This window comes from Ovis aries, chromosome 5 (assembly GCF_016772045.2).
Source record: "Ovis aries strain OAR_USU_Benz2616 breed Rambouillet chromosome 5, ARS-UI_Ramb_v3.0, whole genome shotgun sequence".
Classification (NCBI taxonomy): Eukaryota; Metazoa; Chordata; class Mammalia; order Artiodactyla; family Bovidae; genus Ovis; species Ovis aries.
In genome coordinates, this window is record NC_056058.1 from 20,473,215 (window position 1) to 20,496,311 (window position 23,097).

The 23,097-nt window shown below is 40.9% G+C and overlaps 2 protein-coding genes across 5 annotated transcripts in view; both read left to right on the forward strand.

Annotated features, from left to right (window-relative positions):
- Nucleotides 1-8,746, forward strand: part of MEIKIN (meiotic kinetochore factor) — a 139,566-nt gene extending 130,820 nt beyond the window's left edge. The window contains exon 13 of the mRNA XM_027970580.3: nt 8,355-8,746. Within this exon, the coding sequence (XP_027826381.2) occupies nt 8,355-8,746 (392 nt within the window). The remainder of the gene's footprint in view (nt 1-8,354) is intronic.
- A 441-nt stretch (nt 8,747-9,187) lies between these two features.
- The window catches only part of FNIP1 (folliculin interacting protein 1), a 122,424-nt gene continuing 108,514 nt past the window's right edge, over nt 9,188-23,097 (forward strand). For all 4 annotated transcript variants that reach the window (XM_060415623.1, XM_027969957.2, XM_060415624.1 and 1 more), the window contains exon 1: nt 9,188-9,375. In XM_060415623.1, the coding sequence (XP_060271606.1) occupies nt 9,284-9,375 (92 nt within the window). In that variant the 5' untranslated portion in view covers nt 9,188-9,283. The remainder of the gene's footprint in view (nt 9,376-23,097) is intronic.

Here is a 23,097-nt window from a genome sequence, read left to right on the forward strand (position 1 = left end):
CCCCTTCTCCTCCTGCCCTCAATCTTTCCCAGCATCAGGGTCTTTTCCAATGAGTCAGTTCTTCGCATCACGTGGCCAAAGTATTGGAGTTTCAGCTTCAACATCAGTCCTTCCAATGAACACACACATGATCTCCTTTAGGATGGACTGGTTGAATCTCCTTGTAGTCCCAGGGACTCTCAAGAGTCTTCTCCAACACCACAGTTCAAAAGCAGCAATTCTTTGGTGCTCAGCTTTCTTTATAGTCCAACTCTCACATCCATACATGACTACTGGAAAAACGAAAGCCTTGACTAGATGGACTTTGTTGACAAAGTAATGTCTCTGCTTTTTAATATGCTGTCTATCCTGGAATGAGAAGTGAAGTGGGCCTTAGAAAGCATCACTACGAACAAAGCTAGTGGAGGTGAAGGAATTCCAGTTGAGCTATTTCAAATCCTGGATGATAATGCTGTGAAAGTGCTGCACTCAGTATGTCACCAGATTTGGAAAACTCAGCAGTGGCCACAGGACTGGAAAAGGTCAGTTTTCATTCCAATCTCAAAGAAAGGCAATGCCAAAGAATGCTCAAACTACAGCACAATTGCACTCATCTCACATGCTAGTAAAGTAATGCTCCAAATTCTCCAAGCCAGGCTTCAGCAATATGTGAACTGGGAAATTCCAGATGTTCAACCTGGTTTTAGAAAAGGCAGAGGAACCAGAGATCAAATTGCCAACATCCGCTGGATCATCAAGAAAGCAAGAGAGTTCCAGAAAAGCATCTATTTCTGCTTTATTGACTATGCCAAAGCCTTTGACTGTGTGGATCACAATAAACTGTGGAAAATTCTGAAAGAGATGGGAATACCAGACCATCTAACCTGCCTCTTGAGAAATCTGTATGCAGGTCAGGAAGCAACAGTTAGAACTGGACATGGAACAACAGACTGGTTCCAAATAGGAAAAGGAGTACGTCAAGGCTGTATATTGTCACCCTGCTTATTTAACTTATATGTAGAGTACATCATGAGAAATGCTGGGCTGGATGAAGCACAAGCTGGAATCAAGATTGCCAGGAGAAATATCAATAACCTCAGATATGCAGATGACACCACCCTTAAGGCAGAAAGTGAAGAGGAGCTAAAGAGCCTCTCGATGAAAGTGAAAGAGGAGAGAGAAAAAGTTGGCTTAAAGCTCAACATTCAGAAAATGAAGATCATGGCATCTGGTCCCATCACTTCATGGGAAATAGATGGGGAAACAGTGGAAACAGTGTCAGACTTTATTTGGGGGGGCTCCAAAATGACTGCAGATGGTGATTGCAGCCATGAAATTAAAAGACACTTACTCCTTGGAAGGAAAGTTATGAACAACCTAGACAGCATATTAAAAAGCAGAGACATTACTTTGCCAACAAAGGTCCGTCTAGTCAAGCCTATGGTTTTTCCAGTGGTCATGTATGGATGTGAGAGTTGGACTGTGAAGAAAGCTGAGCACCGAAGAATTGATGCTTTTGAACTGTGGTGTTGGAGAAGACTCTTCAGAGTCCCTTGGATGGCAAGGAGATCCAACCAGTCCATTCTAAAGGAGATCTATCGTGGGTGTTCATTGGAAGGACTGTTACTGAAGCTTAAACTCCAATACTTGGCCACCTCATACGAACAGTGACTCATTGGGAAAGACTGATTCTGGGAGGGATTAGGGGTAGGAGGATAAGGGGATGACAGAGGATGAGATGGCTGGATGGCATCACCAACTCGATGAACATGAGTTTGAGTAAACTCTGGGAGTTGGTGATGGACAGGGAGGCCTGGCGTGCTACAATTCATGGGGTTGCAAAGAGTTGGACACGACTGAGTGATTGAACTGAACTGAACTGAACTGAGGTTGGTCATAACTTTCCTTCCAAGGAGTAAGCATCTTAATTTCATGGTTCCAGTCACCATCTGCAGTGATTTTGGAGCCCCCCAAAAATAAAGTCAGCCACTGTTTCACCATCTATTTGCCATGAACTCATGGGACTGGATGTCATGTTCTTTGTTTTCTGAATGTTGTGCTTTAGCCAACTCTTTCAATCTCTTTCACTTTCATCGAGAGGCTCTTTAGTTCTTCACTTTCTGCCATAAGGGTGGTGTCATCTGCATATCTGAGGTTATTGATATTTCTCCTGGCAATCTTGATTCCAGCTTGTGCTTCTTCCAGCCCAGGGTTTCTCATGATATACTCTGCATATAAGTTAAATAAGCAGGGTGACAATATACAGCCTTGACGTACTCCTTTTCCTATTTGGAACCAGTCTGTTGTTCCATGTCCAGTTCTAACTGTTGCTTCCTGACCTGCATACAGGTTCCTCAAGAAACAGATCAGGTGGTCTGGTATTCCCATCTCTTTCAGAATTTTCCACAGTTTATTGTGATCCACACAGTCAAAGGCTTTGGCATAGTCAATAAAGCAGAAATAGATGCTTTTCTGGAACTCTCTTGCTTTCTTGATGATCCAGCGGATGTTGGCAATTTGATCTCTGGTTCCTCTGCCTTTTCTAAAACCAGGTTGAACATCTGGAATTTCCCAGTTCACGTATTGCTGAAGCCTGGCTTGGAGAATTTGGAGCATTACTTTACTAGCATGTGAGATGAGTGCAATTGTGCTGTAGTTTGAGCATTCTTTGGCATTGCCTTTCTTTGGGATTGGAATGAAAACTGACCTTTTCCAGTCCTGTGGCCACTGCTGAGTTTTCCAAATTTGCTGGCATATCGAGTGCAGCACTTTCACAGCATCATCTTTCAGGATTTGAAGCAGCTCAACTGGAATTCCATCACCTCCACCAGCTTTGTTCATAGTGATGTTTCCTAAGGCCCACTTGACTTCACATTTCAGAATGTCTGGCTCTAGGTAAGTGTGAGTGATCACACCATCATGATTATCTGGGTTGTGAAGATCTTTTTTGTACAGTCTTCTATGTATTCTTGCCACCTCCTCTTGATATCTTCTGCTTCTGTTAGGTCCATACCATTTCTGTCCTTTACTGAGCCCATCTTTGCATGAAATGTTTCCTTGGTATCTCTAATTTTCTTGAATAGATCTCTAGTCTTTCCCATTCTATTGTTTTCCTCTGTTTCTTTGTATTGATCACTGAGGAAGGCTTTCTTATCTCTCCTTGCTATTCTTTGAAACTCTGCATTCAAATGGGTGTATCTTTCCTTTTCTCCTTTGCTTTTCACTTCTCTTCTTTTCACAGATATTTGTAAAGTGTCCTCAGACAGCCCTTTTGCTTGTTTGCATTTCTTTTTCTTGGGGATAGTGTTGATTCCTGTCTCCTGTACAATGTCATGAACCTCCGTCCATAGTTCATCAGGCACACTGTCTATCAGATCTAGTCCCTTAAATCCACTTCTCACTTCCACTGTATAGTCATAAGGGATTTGATTTAGGTCATACCAGAATGGTCTCGGAGAAGGCAATGGCACCCCACTCCAGTATTCTTGCCTGGAAAATCCCATGGACTGAGGAGCCTGGACTGCTGCAGTCTATGGGGTCGCGAAGAGTTGGACATGACTGTGTAACTTCCCTTTCACTTTTCACTTTCATGTATTGAAGAAGGAAATGGCAACCCACTCCATTGTTCTTGCCTGGAGAATCCCAGGGATGGGGGAGGCTGGTGGGCTGCCGTCTATGGGGTCACACAGAGTCGGACACGACTGAAGTGACTTAGCAGTAGCAGCAGAATGGTCTAGTGGTTTTCCCCACATTCTTTAATTTAAGTCTGAATTTGGCAATAAGAAGTTAATGATCTAAGCCACAGTCAGCTCCTGGTCTTGTTTATGCTGACTGTATAGAGCTCTCCATCTTTGGCTGCAAAGAATATAATCACTCTGATTTCAGTGTTGGCCATCTGATGATGTCCATGTGTAGAGTCTTCTCTTGTGTGGTTGGAAGAGGGTGTTTGCTATGATCAGTGTGTTCTCTTGGCAGAACTCTATTAGCCTTTGCCCTGCTTCATTCCGTATTCCAAGGCCAAATTTGCCTGTTACTCCAGGTGTTTCTTGACTTCCTACTTTTGCATTCCAGTCCTCTATAATGAAAAGGACATCATTTTGGGGGGGTTAGTTCTAGAAGTTCTTGGACCTCTTCATAGAACCATTCAACTTCAGCTTCTTCAGCGTTACTGGTTGGGGCATAGACTTGGATTACCATGATACTGAGAGAATTTTGCAAAGACTGAAATAAATGGAAATCTGAAGGTCCAATGTCTGGTGAATACAGTGAATGACAGAACTTCCCAGTCAAGTGTAAAAGTTTTTGCCTTGTCATCGAAGAAATGTGCGGTGTTTTGTTACCCTGATGGGGGATTATGCGTTTTCTGTTGACTAATTGCAGATGCTTTTCAGCTTGTCTAATTGGGAGTACTTATTGGCAGTACTTATTGCAATTAATCATTTGGCTTTCTGGAAGGAGCTCATAATAGTGGACTCTTTTCCAATCCCACCATTTTTACAACACCTTGGATGAAAACCAGCCTCTGGCATGTTTGGTGGTGGTTCATTTCACTTGCCCTATGATCTCTTCCACTCATTGCCCATTTCAGTTTATTTTTAAAACAGAACATTTTCATTATTTTTAAGTAGAGAACTGCATGAGGAAATACGGTCAAGAAGTTTTTTTTCGCTTAACTTATGTGGAACCCAAACATCAAAGTAGTTAACATAACTGAGCTGGTACAAATGATTTTGTCACTTGATTTGGATATTTTGAGCATGTCAGCTATCTTCCATGTAGTATAACATTGGTTATTCTCAATTAATGTCTCAGTTTGACTCGTATCAACTACAACTTGTCCAACCAACTGTGGAGCATTATCCAGTGAGAAATCTCCAGCACAAAACATAGTAAACCACTTTTGAAACATTCAATCAGTCATAGCAGCTTCTCCATACAAAAATAATTATGCATACATCTTTTTTTCCATTTCAGTTGTTTTTACCTTTCTTGAAATAATAAAGCATAATATGTCAAAATGTTGCTTTTTCCTTCCATCTTCAATATTAAAATCACTACACAAAAATTCACCAATTTTTATGTTTTTTTAAAAAACACATGCTGATATGACAGTTGTCACAGGACAATCTAATAAAACTGTTTTAAGTGAAAGACAACGAAGCATTGCTAGAGCCAATGTATGGGAAAAAACAACTGAACGTTTTGGCTAACCCAATAAATTTTGTCTTTTTTCTGTACCTTTCAAGTATAAGATAAAATGAGACCACAGAAATGAAGATGTTACTTGATTCAGTTCAGTTCAGTCGCTCAGTCGTGTCCGACTCTTTGCGACCCCATGAATCGCAGCACGCCAGGCCTCCCTGTCCATCACCAACTCCCGGAGTTCACTCAGACTCACGTCCATCGAGTCAGTGATGCCATCCAGCCATCTCATCCTCTGTCGTCCCCTTCTCCCCCTGCCCCCAATCCCTCCCAGCATCAGAGTCTTTTCCAGTGACTCAACTCTTTGCATGAGGTGGTCATAGTACTGGAGTTTCAGCTTTAGCATCATTCCTTCCAAAGAAATCCCAGGGCTGATTTCCTTCAGAATGGACTGGTTGGATCTTCTTGCAGTCCAAGGGACTCTCAAGAGTCTTCTCCAACACCACAGTTCAAAAGCATCAATTCTTTGGTGCTCAGCTTTCTTCACAGTCCAACTCTCACATCCATACATGACCACTGGAAAAACCGTAGGCTTGACTAGACGGACCTTTGTTGGCAAAGTAATGTCTCTGCTTTTGAATATGCCATCTAGGTTGATCATAACTTTTCTTCCAATGAGTAAGGGTCTTTTAATTTTATGGCTGCAATCACCATCTGCAGTCATTTTGGAGCCCCCCCCAAATAAAGTCTGACACTGTTTCCACTGTTTCCCCATCTATTTCCCATGAAGTGATGGGACCAGATGCCATGGTCTTCATTTTCTGAATGTTGAGCTTTAAGCCAACTTTTTCACTCTGCACTTTCACTTTCATACAGAATACTAAAAGTAAGTATCTCTTACGCAAGTTTATGTTCTTTTCCTTACTATTACCTATAATTATCCATGAAGTAACTTTTTCCCAAGATGAAAGCACAAAAGGTTATTGTATTTAGAAACTTCTGAGGGGACATGGAACTTCTAGACTTCTCTGTACCAGCCATGAATCAGCCATGATTTCTCATCATGTCATTTGCCTTATATAGACAGACTTGAGTCCATTTCCACTAACACTCATTTAGTGATACTTGCTAGTGTAAAAACAAAACTTCCCAAAATGACTGCTTCATTAATTGACTTATAGGATGTGCATTTTCTCACTTTAAAAAATTGCACTGACTTCATTTTTTGTTTATAAAAGTTTTATTCTGCATTCATATTTTGTGAGAAAAATACACATAGTGTATTTTGCCTCATTAGAAATCTTTCAGTGTTTGGCACTATAGAATTAAGATATCTTAAGTTTATAGGGGAATACAGTCTTACTATTTTGAGCTTGTATTGCTCAGTAATTCTGGAGCTTGAGCAATGTATGGAGGAACTTTGAGTGATTCTTAACCCGAGCACTTCAGATGTCACCTCCTCAAAGAGGCCTCCCCTACTCACTCATTTTATTGCGCAATTTTCACTCACAACAGTAGTAGTTTCAAACTACCTTTTACTTATTGTCTCTTCATATAGAAGATCCCCTGGAGAAGGAAATGGCAACCCAACTCCCATACTCTCACCTGGAGAATTCCATGGTTGGAGGAGCCTGGTTGGCTACAGTCCATGGAGGGGTGGGGGTGGAGGGGGGCACATCACAGAGTCAGACACAACTTGGCAACTAAATCAAATCTCCAAAACCCAAAAACATATAGAAATTTAGCCCTGTCTTTTTTGTTTACTTTGGATCCCCAGTGCCTAGGCCAGGGGCACTTAAACGTTGTGGAATGAATATATTAGTTTTTTAAAAAATTATTTCTTTATGGCTGTGCTGGCTCTTCCTTGCTGCATGTGGGCTTTTCTCTAGTTGCAGCATGCAGGGCTGCTCTCTAGTTGTGAGACACAGGCTTCTCATTGAAGTGGCTTCTCTTATTGCAGAACACTGGCTCAGTAGTTGTGGCGCATGGGTTTAGTTCCCCCCAGGGCATGTGGACCCTCTCTGGAGTCTAACCCTTATCCCGTGTTGTTAGGCAGATTCTTCACTGGATCACCAGGGAAGTCTTGAAATTAGTTTCTTAACTGCCTACAAATAGCATTTTAAAAATTATTAGCATTGAAACTATGGTTTTTCCTGTGGTCATGTATGGATGTGAGAGTTGGACTGTGAAGAAGGCTGAGCACCGAAGAACTGATGCTTTTGAACTGTGGTGTCGGAGAAGACTCTTGAGAGTCCCTTGGACTGGAAGGAGATCCAACCAGTCCATTCTGAAGGAAATCAGCCCTGGGATTTCTTTGGAAGGAATGATGCTAAAGCTGAAACTCCAGTACTATGACCACCTCATGCGAAGAGTTGACTCATTGGAAAAGACTCTGACGCTGGGAGGGATTGGGGGCAGGAGGAGAAGGGGACGACAGGGGATGAGATGGCTGGATGGCATCACTGACTCGATGGACATGAGTCTGAGTGAACTCCAGGAGTTGGTGGTGGACAGGGAGGCCTGGTGTGCTGCGATTCATGGGGTCGCAAAGAGTCGGACACGACTGAACAACTGAACTGAACATTGAAACTTGATTGTTATATGACCACTGATATATTCTCTGCGATATATACTCTATTACTTTTCTTTTTTTCTATATGAGACCACTTATTTTATAGCATAAACTCAAGCTGCAAATCATGTGAGTTGGTAGCCACTTAAAGAAAAAACAATTTGATTTGTATGCTTAGGTAAATGAAATTCTCAACGAAGTGTTTTAATCTGACCTTCCAAACCACATACCAGTAATTTCCCGACATCCATCTCTGTTAGAGAATTGCATCCCCATGGTACAAAATTCCTCATCCTGGAGTGGCAGTGGGTGAAAGGGTAGGGGTACTTAAGATCTGTAAGACCAATTTGATCCAAATCCTGATAAACTTTGGGTCCCTAGGTTTAAGTAGTGTGGAAGTTCAAATGTTTGTTGCTCAGTGGTGTCCGACTCTTTGCGACTCCATGGACAGCAGCTGGCCAGGCTCCTCTGTCTATGGGATTCTCCAGGCAAGAATACTGGAGTGGGTTGCCATTTCCTTCTCCAGGGGATCTTCTCGGCCCAGGGATCAAACCCGGGTCTCCTGCATTGCAGGCAGATTCTTTACCGTCTGAGCCACCAGGGAAGCCAAATTTAAGTAGGCTGTAAGGTCATTTATGAGCAATGTTTTTCTTTGGAAAAGGTATTCTGCCAATTAAAACTCATTTGCTCACAATTTCACATACCTCGTCATTTCTCCATACCTCGTCACTGAGTGTAAATCTCGAGCCTTCTATGGTTAACTCTTCCAAGGGGCTAATTTCTGGTATGTCAGGGTTCGAGGCGCTACCGGGAAATATTGGTGGGGGGGGCCCGCTGCCCGCGGAGTGTCGCGGCAGGGTCCTCTACCAGACCCAAGAGCCAGTCTTGCACAGTCAAGCTCTGAGCAAAAACCACTCCGTGGCCCGCCTGGGCGGGCCTGTGGCCTCGGGCTTTAAGTCCAGTCCGTGCCGCAGTCCCCGGGGTAGGCTCGCGCGCCTTTTCTGCTCCGGGGGCCGCCAGGCTCCACCTGGCGCCTATGTATGGAGGTGCTAAGCCACATAGATTGAGGAGAGGACGGCGGGAAAGGGTCGGTTGCTAGTGGTGCCCTGAACTTCTCTTGCGTCATGGGTGCGGGAGGTGAAGGCTTCTGTACTCCACAGGCCCTGGCGTGGTCCTCGCAGCACCCCGCCTCAGGCTCAGCTAGCAACTGAAGGCGTCACGGAGAAAGACCAGGACCGGAGCGCGTCCCTCCTCCACATCCTCAGACACAACCAGCCCCCCGCCCCTCCCCTCCGCGCATGCCCCGCCCCGTGAGATGCCACGCGAGGCCCTCCAGCAGCCAGCCTATGGGCGCCAACTCCGCCCAGGATCCCCGCCTTGCACTCTGCTCCGCGCGCCGCCACGTGATGCGGCTCATCGCCAGCCAATGGACGCCGGCTTTGCCTCGCGCCCCGCCCCGCGCGCCGTGGCCGTTTGAAGTGACTAATTTCTGTCATATGACTGAGGCGCCTATGGGGGTGGCGGGGCAGCTCTAGCAGCGGGGGCCTGGCGAGTTCCCTGAGAAGCGACCCCGGCCTGGCCGTGGCCACCATGGCCCCTACCCTGTTCCAGAAGCTCTTCAGCAAGAGGAACGGCCTGGGAGCGCCTGGTCGGGATGCGAGGGACCCGGATTGCGCGTTCAGGTAGGTCGCCGCAGGGCGAGGGGCGAGGGGCGCGGAGCCGATGGCCTAGTGGGCTCCGGCTTCCAGAGGCGCTGAGGCTTTCTCGAAGTTCACGCTCGCGCAGTAGCGTCGCCCCGGGCCCGGGATCAGGGCCTGGGTCGGGAGGGGCAGGGCAGCTGCAGACCAGCGCTGGAGGGTTCGAGCGCGGTCCTCTGCCCCCTCCCCCACGGTCGCCCCTTACCCCCGTGTCCCGGGCGGTTTGTTTACGTCTTGCTCGGCGGCCACGCGCGGCTCTGCCACTCCAGGCGGAGCATCGCGGCCTGAGCTGAGGGGCCACACGCCCTCCTGGCGAGCGTAGAGTTGGGTGCGGGCTGGATTGGACCTCAACCGCCGTCCTCCGGGCCGAAAAGTTCTCCCCTCCTCCCCGCGGCCGGTCGTCCTCTGGGTGCTCGGTTCCAGCTTGGTCGCTGTTGTGGCGAGAGCAGCACGTTTCGGCCAGCCTTCGGAGTGTAGAGAAGGCTGGAGGAGCGTGTCGGCAAGCTGCCGTTCTTTCAGATTTCTTGTAAATCTAAATTAGAGGTGTGCAGATACCGGACCGAATATTGTGGCCTGAATATTGTCGAAGGAGAAATGTGAAACCTAAGAGGTTGTGACTAGAATGAAGCTGCGCTGAGTCAAATGAAGCATGGCCCTAGAATTGACCATCCCGTTGGAACTGGGTGACCCGTTCCTAAAAACGAGTCTATAAAAATTGACAACGATACCAAGATATTTTGTGGTACTACAGGCTTGGTTATTTTTTTGTTACAGTACCTGTTGCTGGTTAAAAAAAAAACTTTTTTAAGATTGTAAGACCCTGTAATATAAACCTGACTTCTAGATAAAGTTTAGTTTCGAAACTTCATTTGATGAAGAGATTATGTCTTTCAGACAGCCTTAATTATGTCTTTCCACAGCCTTGTTGCAGTGTGGAAACTTGTGAACGTAAGTAGGCTGAATGTCAAATATCACTCAGACCTGGTAGGATAGCAAAGAGCCTAGTGGTACAGTAGTACTAGGAAAAAATGAGAATCTGTTAAATTTTGGAACAGCCACGTTCTGAAATGACTGTACCGCACCGGTTTAAAAGGTTTTGCTAACTTTAAAATTATTCACCCTCTCCCACTAATGCAAGCCCCGTTAGTAGAACATTATGTAATATGTAGAATTGAAGTACTAAATGGAAAGAAATTTCACTGACTTTTAGAGGGAAACAAATCTCAGAGGTGAACATTTTGAAACAGTACTTAATAAAGACAGTTATCTAGCTTTTGTTTTTTTCTACTGGGAAGTAAGTGTCTTGCCATGCTTATCTAATGACTTTCTTTAAAGATTTCTTTAGTGATTTTCTTTTGAAAACTGAAACTGCAGTTTAGATAGTACTACATCGAGCCGTCTAGTAAATCAAGGGTCAGTAGAAAGCAAGTTTGGGGGCTATATTAAAAAGGTGACATTTGAATAGGCTTTCTATTTCTAGGCAAAGATTTACTTTGAGGTATCTAGATTTCCAAGCATCTCAAGTAATTGTGAAAAAAAAGGTTATTATTTTTTTTAATGTAAGTCTACAATATGGTTGTGTAATACTACTTTAGAGTTGCCAAAGCTCTTTCTCATCACTTATCTCATGTGATGTTTCACAACCACCATGTGAGATAGGGCAAGTAGCAGTATAGATAACTACATGATCCTTTTTTCTGTGTTAAGAATGATGTGTAAGCACAATAACTGCAGTGCAATATGGAAGGTAGTACTTTAAAAAATGTAGACGTGTACATGTGAGAAAAGGAAAACTGAGTAATGTCATATATATACCTAGCAACTTGCAAATTTGATCAACCTAAGTTGTGTGTGTGTTTTTTTAAACAATTTTATTGTTTATATACACACACATACACACACAGAGTTGTGTATGAATTTTTAGAACACTTCATCACCCAAAGAATTTCCTCATGCCCCTTTGCTATCATTCCTTAACTCCTCACCCAGGGCAATCACTGACCTGTTTTCTGTTTAATGACAGAAGTTTCGATTTTTTAAAAAATTTCATGTAAATGTAAACATACTGTTTATAGGCTTCTGTGTCTGGCTACTTTAACTCAGAGTGATTTTGAGATTCATCCAAGTTGTTGGGTTTTTTTCTGTAGTTCCTTCAGTTTTTTTGGGTGGGTGGGGGGCTGGTGCTGAATAGTATACCACAATTTGTTTATCCATTTGCTGGTTGGCGGACATTTTGGATTCTTCTCAAATTTGGGGTGTATTGAAGAGTGCTGCTGGTGAATGTTTGTGAACAAATCTTTATGTGGAAGTGCATTTTCGTTTCTCTTGGAGTGGGATTGCTGGGTCATATGCTTAACTTAAAAAAAAAAATGCCAAACTTTTCCCAAAGTAGTTGTACTATTCATAGTCCCACTGGTAATGTAGGAAGGTTACAGTTGCTTCAGATTCTCTTCAAAACCAGATATCGTTAGTCTGTTGTTTTTTTTAAATTAATTTATTTACTTGGTTTCACTGGATCTTGGTTGTGGCATGTGGGCTCTAGCTGCCTGACCAGGGATCGAACCAGGGCCCCCTCCATTGGGAGTTTAGAGTCTTGGACACTGGACTACCACTGAAATCCCATTAGTCTGGTTTTTTAAATTAAAAAACTTTTTTTGTATTGTAAAAAATACCTAACATAAAGTTTTCCTTGTTAACCATTTTAGAATCTTTAACTTTTTTTTTCCCTTGGAGTATAGTAGATTTACAGTGTTAGTGTTAATTTCAGGTGTACAGCAAAGTGAATGTTATACATATACATACATCCACTCTTTTTAGATTCATTTCCCATGCTAATTGGTCTAGTGGTATCTTGTGGTTTTAATTTGCCTTTCCTAAATAATAAACGATGTTTAGCATCTTTTTATGTAGCTCAATTTTTTGAATAGACTAAAATTTAGTTTTTATACCAGTACACAATGCTTTCCTTTCTAGAATCCTTTTTTGGTTTTGTTTTAGTCAGCTTAAGTTGTTAAATCAGGCTTGGACACAGTTAGCCATTGGCAGCTAACTATAGCTCAGCCTGTAAGAGTCAGTTCCTAGAGTAAGCAATATACAAGGTCCATTGGTGATAAGCCAGGAAAGGATAGGAAAGACTTGAGACAGAGAAGCCTTAGGAGCTTTTCAATATTGCCTTTCATAGTTACTTCATTGAAAAATATGGTCAGGGATTACCTACTTCCTTTCAGTTTTAAGTTCCTTACCTGACAAATTTCTGGTGCTTGTCCTGTCTAAGCTTCCAGAGCTCGAGATGAGTGTGGCATATCACAAGAATATTTGTTATCATTTATAGAAGTGAAACAGTAATTTGTTTTCATCTTTTAAAGAATTTGGGAAAGACAGTGCTTTCTAGGGGAAGATACTCTTTATATTTTCTCCACCAGGATACTTTTCAGTGGAGGTAAGAATTCAGTGTAAGTTCAATAACTTCAGTACACATAAAATAATTACTTTAAAAATAAAATTCTCAGGGGCTTCCCTGGCGGCTCAGTGGTAAAGAACCCACCTGCCAGTGCAGGAGACACAGATCAGTCCCTTATCTGGGCAGATGCCTCATGCTGTGGAGCACCTGAGCCTGTGAGACACAACTATTGAGTCTGTGTTCTAGAGCCTGGAGCCGCAGTTGCTGAAGCCTGGAGCCCTAAACCCTGCGCTCTGCAACAGAAGTCACCACGATGAGAACCCTGTGCACTTCCAGAGAGTGACTCCTGCTCACTGCAACGAGAGAAAAGCCCACTCAGCAGCGAAGACTCAGCACAGCTGAAAATAAATAAAATTATAAAAATTAGCACATGAGTAAATAGAATTCTGGGGAGTTCCCTGGTGGTCCAGTGGGTAAGACTCCACACTCTAAATGCAGGGGGCCTGGGTTTGATCCCTGGTCAGGGAATTGGATCTCACATGCCTCCGCTAAAAATCTGACATGCTGCAACAAAAATCAGTGATCCTTTATGCCTCAACTAAGACCTGGCATAGCCAAATAAATGTGTGTGTTAGTCGCTCAGTCATGTCTGACTCTGCGACCCCCATGGACTGTAGTCTGCCAGGCTCCTCTGTCCATGGGATTCTCCAGGCAAGAGTACTGGAGTGGGTTGCCATTTCCTTCTTTGAGGAATCTTCACCCAGGGATTGAACCTGGGTCTCCTGAATTGTAGACAGATTAATTTACATTCTGAGCCACCAGGCAAGCACAAATAAATATTAAAAAAAATTATCTTCATCTGAAAATGGTGTTAATAATAGCAACTGTGTGGCATTGTCATGAGGTATATTAGTGAAGGTAACAGTAAATTGTGTTGTGTTAATAAACTAAGTCTTAAAAAAATTCTTGAAAGAAGTCTAATTTCATGAAGAAGATTGTTTAAAGGTAAATGTCTGTAGGATATAATTCATGTTTTGTTCAAAAAGCAGTTTCTGTATTTTCATTTTATTCCTAATGCATGAACATTTGTTCTTACACTGTCTGTAGCAGGAGTAACAACCTCTTAATTGGTTTTTCTGTCATCCTGTTGCTTTTCTGCAAACTGTTTTCAACATTCATCCCTTAAAAAAAATAAATGCTAATTCAGATCATGATAAGCAGGCAAAATGATGTAGAATTTAAAATCTCCACAACACAGAGTTATTTTAAGGATTCAAAGAGGTAAGTCATGTTGAACACTTACTACAGTGCTTAGCACATGGCTTTCACAACCAGAAGTTGTTACTGTGATGATTTCATGCTTATGTATAAAGCCATTCAGTTTAGGACCAAACTCCTTAACGTGGCTTGTCGTGTGGCTTTTGTGAAATCTGTAGCCTTGAGTTCTTAATTTTTAAAAATGAGGTTATTTTTAACATAGCTATTACTCTATTATTATGTTTTATTACTTATTAATATTGTATATTATTCATATATCTATTAATATTGTCTATTCTTAGTCTATATTCAGATTTTCTCAAGATTTTTTTTTATAGTAGGTTTGTTTGAATCAGTCTGCATATTGAGTTTGTAACTATGTGCCTAAAAACGTTTTTGTTTTTAAAATGGATCCTTTTTTCTATGAAATTTCCCATGTTCTCTTTTTGACTGTTTGATCTCTAATGATTTCCTTTAATTCACTGGTTCCCAGCAGTCCATATTTTAACCAGACCCTCCAGGTGATTCTGAATGCTCAAGTTTGAGAACCACTGCTACAACTTACTCTCTCTTTCCTGAAAACTTGGGTACTTGGGTTCAGGGTTTTTTTTTTTTTTTTTAAATTTAAAATATTCAACAGATTTTGCAGTGTACTTTGTATTGCATACATAGTGTCTGGTTGCCCCATTTTTAGTGATGCTAAGGTTGATTAGTTGGTTTCAGACTATTCTTACATTATAAAATTCCTCTTTCACTATTGGTTTTAGCATTTTTTATTGATTATTGCCTGAAACCACTATCTTGTTCAGTTCAGTTCAGTCGCTCAGTCGTGTCCGACTGTTTGCGACCCCATGAATCGCAGCACGCCAGGCCTCCCTGTCCATCACCAACTCCCAGAGTTTGCTCAGACTCATGTCCGTCGAGTCTTTGATGCCATCCAGCCATCTCATCCTCTGTTGTCCTCTTCTCCTCCTGCCCCCAGTCCCTCCCAGCATCAGGGGATGCAGAATGGTAATATCCTGATTCTTTAGTTCTTTCTGTGTTTATTTCTTGGTGAACTTTCTCTTACCACTTGCTTGGTTATTTGCTATAGGAAAGTCAGCACCAAAGTTTGTGTATCACTTTTTAGAATAATTTATACTGACTTAGATGAATGTCTCCATTTTAATTATCATGTTTTAGTATCACCTCTTAGATGTGTTTTAATCCATTACAGTCAAATTGGCCACATATTTGGCCAGAGCAAGACTTCTTAAGTTGACGTGATCTGATCTCATTAATCTTTGATAATTTTGTTGCTTTTTTCTGGCCTTGTCTTAATCTAGCCCTCTCCCTTTTCTATGATTTTATCACTTTGGATTTGTTCTAGGTTCTGGGGTGCCATGCTGTGGTGTTCTTTGTTTTGGGCATAATTTTACATAGCTTTTTGTTTAGCTTCTTGGAGTGATCATCTGGGCTTATCCTAATTATTCTTTCTCCAGGAAGCCTATTCTGATTTCTCCCTGTCTAAGTTAGATTTCACTTTAGTTTTCTTCCATATTTTTCTGTATTTCCTTCTGTGACATGTATCACAGCTGCCATTACTTGTCCACATCTCTCTCCTTTGCTTGCTTGAGAGCACTTTTCAACTTCAAGGTGTATTGCAGAGTTAGAACTTTGTAAGCCACATGATGAGTTGTTTGTGGGGAACAAATGCCTAGGTTCTGTCTGGAGCAGCTCAGGTAAGATGCCGTTTTCCAGGGAGAGACTGTAATACTGTGGAGGTCTGCCTTGAACTCCTCGTCCGAAGGAGCAGCCCTCTCCCCTAGTCTCTATCAGAGCACACTGTTTATATCCTCCATGGTTCTTTTTACAGTTTATCATCTCTCTCCCTCAAGTTCACATTGTTGAGTCAGTGTATATAGCACAATGCCTATGTCTGTGCTCAGTAAATATTTTTAGAATGAACATATTAATTTTAAGAACAGAGAGAATAGGAAGTTCTGTTTTGGAGATTTGGTCTAGTTTTAATTGTTATTGAGAGATTTATTTGATAGTTTAATAAAGTGTATCCAGAGTTCATGATAGAGGTTGGGCTTGGAGATAATGAACTTGGGCTTATGGTCAATGGTCAATATTAACACTAAGGGAACAGATGAGATAATATAGGAAAAGGGGTGTATGTAGATAGAGAATTGCAAAGAACAGATTTTGTCCTGAGGAAATCTAAAATGTACAAATGTGGGAGAGGAAAGTCTGCAAAGAAAAAATGGCCAGAGACATAGGGAGAGGCCAGTGCGGTGTGGTGTTGGGAAAGCTCAGAAAGGGAAGTGTTTAAAAAATGGTGAAGTGATAAACTGTTGTGTTAACTGGTTGCTGACAGGTTGTGAGGTGAGAAACAGAAAAGTATCTGTTGGATTTGTCAAGTTGGAGATAACTAGTGACCTTAATGGGTTTTTTAAATTTTTTGGGGGGCCATGTTTTGGGGGAAAAGTGAGATGTGTATTAAATGAAAAGGGAGGAAATGGTTTCACTGCTAAAGCTTTCTATTTCTGTAGGGAAAACAATCTGTAGTGCTGTGTTATCTAAGCTTTCAGTATTCTGATTTTAGATTGCATTTTGAACTTCTGAAGTTCTTAAAGACTGGTTTCCTAATATTATCAGTGTTCATAAAAATCATATTTCAGAAGTTTTCAAAATATGATTTTAAATGTTTGTTTATTCACAAGATTTTATGTTTAAAAAATAACACCCCTCCTTAAATTATACCTTTTATTCTTATGTTAGAAATAGTAGAAAGTTATAATATTCTTTACAGAGAATTCTGTGAGATCATATCTTTCTTATTAAAGTAGAAGCTGAAAATTTTAAGTTAAACTTCATGTTAATGCTCTGTGGTATCAATATTTGGTTTTAAGAATCTAATTTTGTTCTAGGAAATGCAGATATTTTGTTGATTTACTATTCCATCTCAAAGTAGTTGTATTAGGTTAGTTTTTTAGAACCATATTTATTGAAAGAAAATAGTTTAATAAAAATATAGCTTTAATATTCAACTTATGAATTTTGGACCTTATTTCTTACTAATATAATAATTATTGTCTTAAGTCTTGCTGAGTTTTAAGTTATCTTTTTGGAAAGACTTGTTTGAAAAAAAAAAAAAACTCCCCATGTAAAACATAACTGCCACATGTGTGTATCTGTGGCTGATTCATGTTGATGTGTGGCAGAAGCTCGCACAACATCGCATAGCAATTATCCTCCAACTAAAACAAAAAACAGGATTCCTAAACTCTCCTTACACGATCTTATTTCTATTGCTGACACTACCGTTCTCTTAGTCTCCCAAGTTGAAAGTCAGAGAATCATCTTTTCTTCTTTCTTCTCTCTGGTTGCCTCATTTGGTCATTTGTTAAATCCTGTCGCTTCCGATTCTGCAGTATGTTAGTTCTTCTCCATTTCCCACTGCCACCATCTCATTTAGACCTTGAATGGGTTTCGTAAAAACTTGGCATAACTTGCCCACCTTGTGTGTATTCCCCTCTATACCATTCTGCTAAATTGACTTTCTTAAACCATACTCTGATCAGTGCACTCAGAAATCTCCTTTGACTCCCTGTTGCTTAATAGAGGATTGCTCTGTGCCAGGCACTGTTTTAAGTGTTTCACACATACTAATTCATTTATTTATCACAGTAGCTTTATAAAGTAGGTCTGATTATTCCTCTTTCATAGATGAGGGAATGGAGGCAGAGAGAGAAGTTAAGGACCTTGTTCAGGATCACACAGTAAGTGATCAAGATACAAATAATTAAGATACAAATTCAGACATTTGAGTTCCAGCACCTTTGCTTCCCGAGTGGCGCTAGTGGTAACGAACCCCCCTCCCCAAGGCACAAGATGTAAGAGATGCGAGTTCAGTATGTGGGTGGGGAGATCCCCTGGAGGAGGGCATGGCAACCCACTCCAGTATTGTTGCAGGGAGAATCCCATGGACAGAGGAGACTGGTGGGCCGTGGTTCATGGAGTTGCAAAAAGTCAGACACAACTGGAGCGACTTGGCACAGACACCCATGCCTTTGTTTGTAATAATGTCCAAATTTTTCAGCTTGTCATGTCAGCCTCCTGTAGAGTTGTTCCCAATGTGTCCTGTATGTGTAACCTTGGGAAATAGTATCGTGTCGTCATTAAAGATGCTGTGTGTGTACACATGTCAGAGTAGAGCAGTGGATACTGAAGAGAGAGTCCCAATACCCATTGTACCTACCATCTTAGAGTTGTTTGAGGATTTAATGGCATGGTAGTCTCTTAAATGGTAGAATCCTTCTCACACTTCCCTCACCCGTCAGTTTATTCTTTCCAGTCTTCTTTCTAATTTTTCCTCCAGCTGTGGGCTCTGAATTAACTAGAAGTTTGATGTTTCTTTAGACTATTCTGGTTCATATGTTTGCACATTCCTTGGAATAAACTGTATTTACCATTATGACAGTTTCTTGGGTGGCAACTGCTTCTTACGTATCTGAATGCTTTAGAAGATTTTAAGTTCCATAGGGTACTTAGGACCAAGTTCCATGGTATAACTTGTTTCGTGCTTTATTCCTGGTGTTTGATTCACAGAAGGCATTCAATAAATATTTGATGAATGAGTGATGAATAAAAATAGTCACTGAATTGAAGAAATTTCATTTCCTTTAACAAAGATGTTTCTGTTTTGGGTTATTTGCCTAGTCATTTCTCTGTAATTTAAGCACATATTTCTTTGACTCAATGTTTACTGATTTAAAGGAAAATTTCATTATTTTGATCTTTTTAAGATGGCAAGAATGGTCTGATTTCGCAGAAATAGGTTAGGTTCTCTATTTATATCCCCTATAACACCTCATACTTTCCCTTTCTACCATTTTTCACATTCAAAATTTGTGTATGTGTATGTACACAGAGTCTTTTCTGACATACTCAGTATATGCTGAGTGGATAAAAAACTGAGTAAATGAACTCAAGTACTTTTTTTTGGTAGCGGGAGTTTATTTCAAGAACACAAGAGGTTTTGAGGTACCATGGAATTTCTTTTCCATTTGAGCATTCTTTGTCCTTAGGCCTTTTGATTGTTAAGCAGACCTTATGGGGAAATGGGGCAACAATTTAATGTAGATCTTTGGGGATACAGCCAGAGCTCTAGGGATCTACTTCCTTGTACTCCCATCACCCAGTATATAGTATCCCTTGACACAATAGCATTTTATCCCAAGTCACCCCAGAGAGATTACACCTTAGTATAATCCTGATAGTTAGAGTGGCAGAGTTGGTGTTAAGAGTGTGTGGGATTATGAGCCATTTCAGTTTGTACTGTTTATATTTGTGATTGCATTTGTAGGATGTAGCTGGCAGGCTCTTTGCAACTTTTTGGCCTGCTTTTCCACCCTGTTGTGGTCTGTTATATGATTTTTAAAGTTTTCTATTTATAGCAAGAAACTATAGATTGTGACGTTAATGCAAGGTGAGTAAAGTTGAATTGTGATAGGATTCCCACAGATAGCGATATTTAGTGTTATATTGATTTCTGTTAATTCCTGATTAGAATATAAAACATATATATTATACATTTATAGAATGCAGAAATATAATAAAATTATTTGTGAATAACTTCAGTTCATTTCAGTTGCTCAGTTGTGCCCGACTCCTTGCGACCTCATGGACTGCAGTATGCTAGCCTTCCCTGTCCGTCATCAACTCCTGGAGCTTGCTCAAACTCAGGTCCACTGAGTTGGTGATGCCATTTAACCATCTCATTCTCTATTGTCCCCGTCTCCTCCTGCCTTCAATCTTTCCTAGCATCAGGGTCTTTTCCAGTGAGTTAGTTCTTCACATCAGGTGGACAAAGTATTGGAGCTTCAGCTTTAGCATCAGTCCTTCCAATGGATATTCAGGACTGATTTCCTTTAGGTGGACTGGTTTGATCTCCTTGCAGTCCAAGGGACTCTCAAGAGTCTTCTCCAACACCACAGTTTGACTTCCCTGGTGGCTTAGACGGTAAAGCGTCTGCTTGCAATGTGGGAGACCCAGATTCAATCCCTGGGTTGGGAAGATCCCCTGGAGAAGGAAATGGCACCGCACTCCAGTACTCTTGCCTGGAAAATCCCATGGACTGAGGAGCCTGGTAGGCTACAGTCCATGGGGTCGCAAAGAGTCAGGCATGACTGAGCAACTTTGCTTTCGCTTTCACAGCTTTCTTTATGGTCCAATTCTCACATCCATACATAACTTCTGGAAAAACCATAACTTTGACTGTGCTGTCTAGGTTTGTCATAGCTTTTCTTCCAAGGAGCAAGTGTCTGCAGTCCCCCTCTGCAGTGATTTTGGAGCCCAAGAAAATAAAGTCATGTTTTAAATTTTCTCAAAGAAATTTCTGAATATAGTTTAACCATCAGACAGTAAAACCCCATGTAAATGCACCACTTGTACTTACATTACCCAGTATATAGTATTCCTTGAATGACTTCTAGACCCTTGGAACTTCTGACTGGCTAGCTTGTCATGCTCTTCATTTGTGACTCTGATTCTAAATTAAGAGATGAAATGTTTTGCCCCCAGCCCAACAATATTATGACAGGAATTTACTTAGAGTAAATTACTCCAACCCAGTCCTGATCCTGGATTCAACTGCTTTTTTAATTGTTTGGTGTTTCTTTGAGTAGTTGTTTTTATGTTTATAAATAATATGAATATACTGTTTTATAAAAAATTTATTCATTTTAGACATTATCAATTTCCTGTATTGGTAAAGATTTAGGTCTTAAGCATGCATACATATACACATACCCATGTATGCCCTTTCCTTTCTTCTTCATTCTTCCAATATTACAATTTTTGGTTAGTTTAAAAAATCAAGGTTAACTATTTTGTTGTATTATAAAACATTCACTGCTGAACTAAATATATTTTATGTGTTTTATTGTATTAAAAAAATCTCTTGGAGTTAATTGCCTTTATTTTTCTTTTTACTTTTTTGGTTCACCTTATTTTCTTTGGAATCTTGAGCTTAAGAACTCCATAAAATATCTCTCAAAACAACTTATTTCTTTTAGTGAAAGCTTCTCAATAATTGGTTAGTTATTTTTTTTTCCTCATGGATATATCCGTCTTGGAGACCTCTGACCTTTTCTGGCTCTAGCTTGGGTTGCTGCCCTGTAGTTCTGCTCCATAGCATTGTTATAAGCCTTCCTCCTGGACATTCCTTTGACCTTTTAAAGTTAGGATCTCTTGTAGACTGGCTTCCATGACTTCTTCCTTTTTGAATTGTTCCCTTGTTTTTGTAGTACCTATCCCTTTAGGAGCTTCCTGAGAGTGATTGCTTGAGATAAATTTTTTGAGATTTGCTCATCTGAAAAAGTGTTTATTTTTATGTTTGGCCCATCTAGTAGATGTGGAGTTCTTTGTGGAGAATCATTTTAACTCAGAAATTGGAAGGTATTGCTCCCTGGTCTGACTCCCAGTATTGCTGCTGAGAAGGTCAGAGCCATAACTCTCAACCCTTGGGAAACTTTTGGAATTTTCTCAGTTTTCTCTTTATTTTGTTCTGAAATTTAACAGTGATATACCTTTTTTTAAAAAAAAAAAATTCATTTGTTTATACCTGATGGGCCTTTCAATCTAGAGACACTGTGAGGCTGCTGCAACTTGGACAGGTTTCCCTAGAAAATAAAGATTTGTTATGTATAAGGAGTGAGTTAAGAGAGGATGGAGAAAGTCACTTTCACATCCTGTGGAGGATATGCTTTTTGCTCCTTTGCCTCTCCTTCACCTTCCAAAGGACTTTATGTTTCCAAGGTCTTTGCTTCTTAGATACTCTGAGGAGATGAATTCTTTGGTTGCTCCAGGACATTCATTGACATTTAGGTTGTAACTGCTTATGTTTTTGAAAAGTCAGTTGCTGCTTTTCATCTTTCAAATGTTTATTGAAGTCTCTTTATCCTTGAAATTTTTCCTTTCATATTCTCTTTGTCTTAAATATATGTGTATATATCTGTGTGGTGTGTGTGTATATATGTGTGTGTGTATTTACACACATTTGCACACACACTTCATTTACCATCATTTGAATGGGCTTTTAATATATCAGCACACTAGTGCTGCACCAGTGTTTAACTTGGATTTCTTAAAAAAGTTTTTTAAACTTTTTCTTATGAAAAATTCCAAACAGAAAAGTGAAGAGACAATAACAATATCAACCTGGGCTCTTTCATTGCAGGCGGATCCTTTATTATCTGAGGCACAAGGGACTTAATACTGTTGCTTGTTACTGCTGGAATATTTTAAACTCCAGACGTTCTGTCATTTCATTCATGAATACTTGAGTATAAATCTCTAAAACATTACTGTTACCCTGAAAGTGAGCAATGATTCCTTAGTATTTAATACTCAGTCCATGTTCAGTTTCCCCTGATTGTCTTGGAAATGTCCTTTTAGAGTTTGACGTAGGATTCTAATTTGTTTTTGTGCTTAGTCATTCAGTTGTGTCTGACTCTTTGCAACCCCATAGACTGTAATCTGCCAGGCTCCTCTGTCCATGGGGATTCTCCAGGCAAGAATACTAGAGTGGGTTGCCATGCTCTCCTCCAGGGGATCTTCCCAACCCAGGGATCAAACCCAGGTCTCCCATGTTGCGGGTGGATTCTTTACTGACTGAGCCACCAGGGAAGCCCAATTTGTTGGTAGAATATTGTACACTTTGATTTGGATCTGATTTCATCTTCACTGTGTTCTTTTCCTTGTTCCTCTCTCCACCTTATTTTCTTTAAATTGAGAGTTAGATCTAGAGACTTGATTGAATTTAGGTGCAGAGTTTTGTGTTTAGATGTGATGTGTACTTGTTACTGCATTTTATCACAAAGCACATAACTTTGGTTGTCCCACTTTAAGTGGCGCTAAGTTTGATCAACAGATTGAGGTAGTATGTGCCTGATTCATTCTTCCATTTTAAAGTTGTCCATCGACTGTTTACCTAATGGATTTATTGTCTATTTATGCTGATTATCAGATTATTTCAGTTAGTTGAATGGTCAACTGCCCCT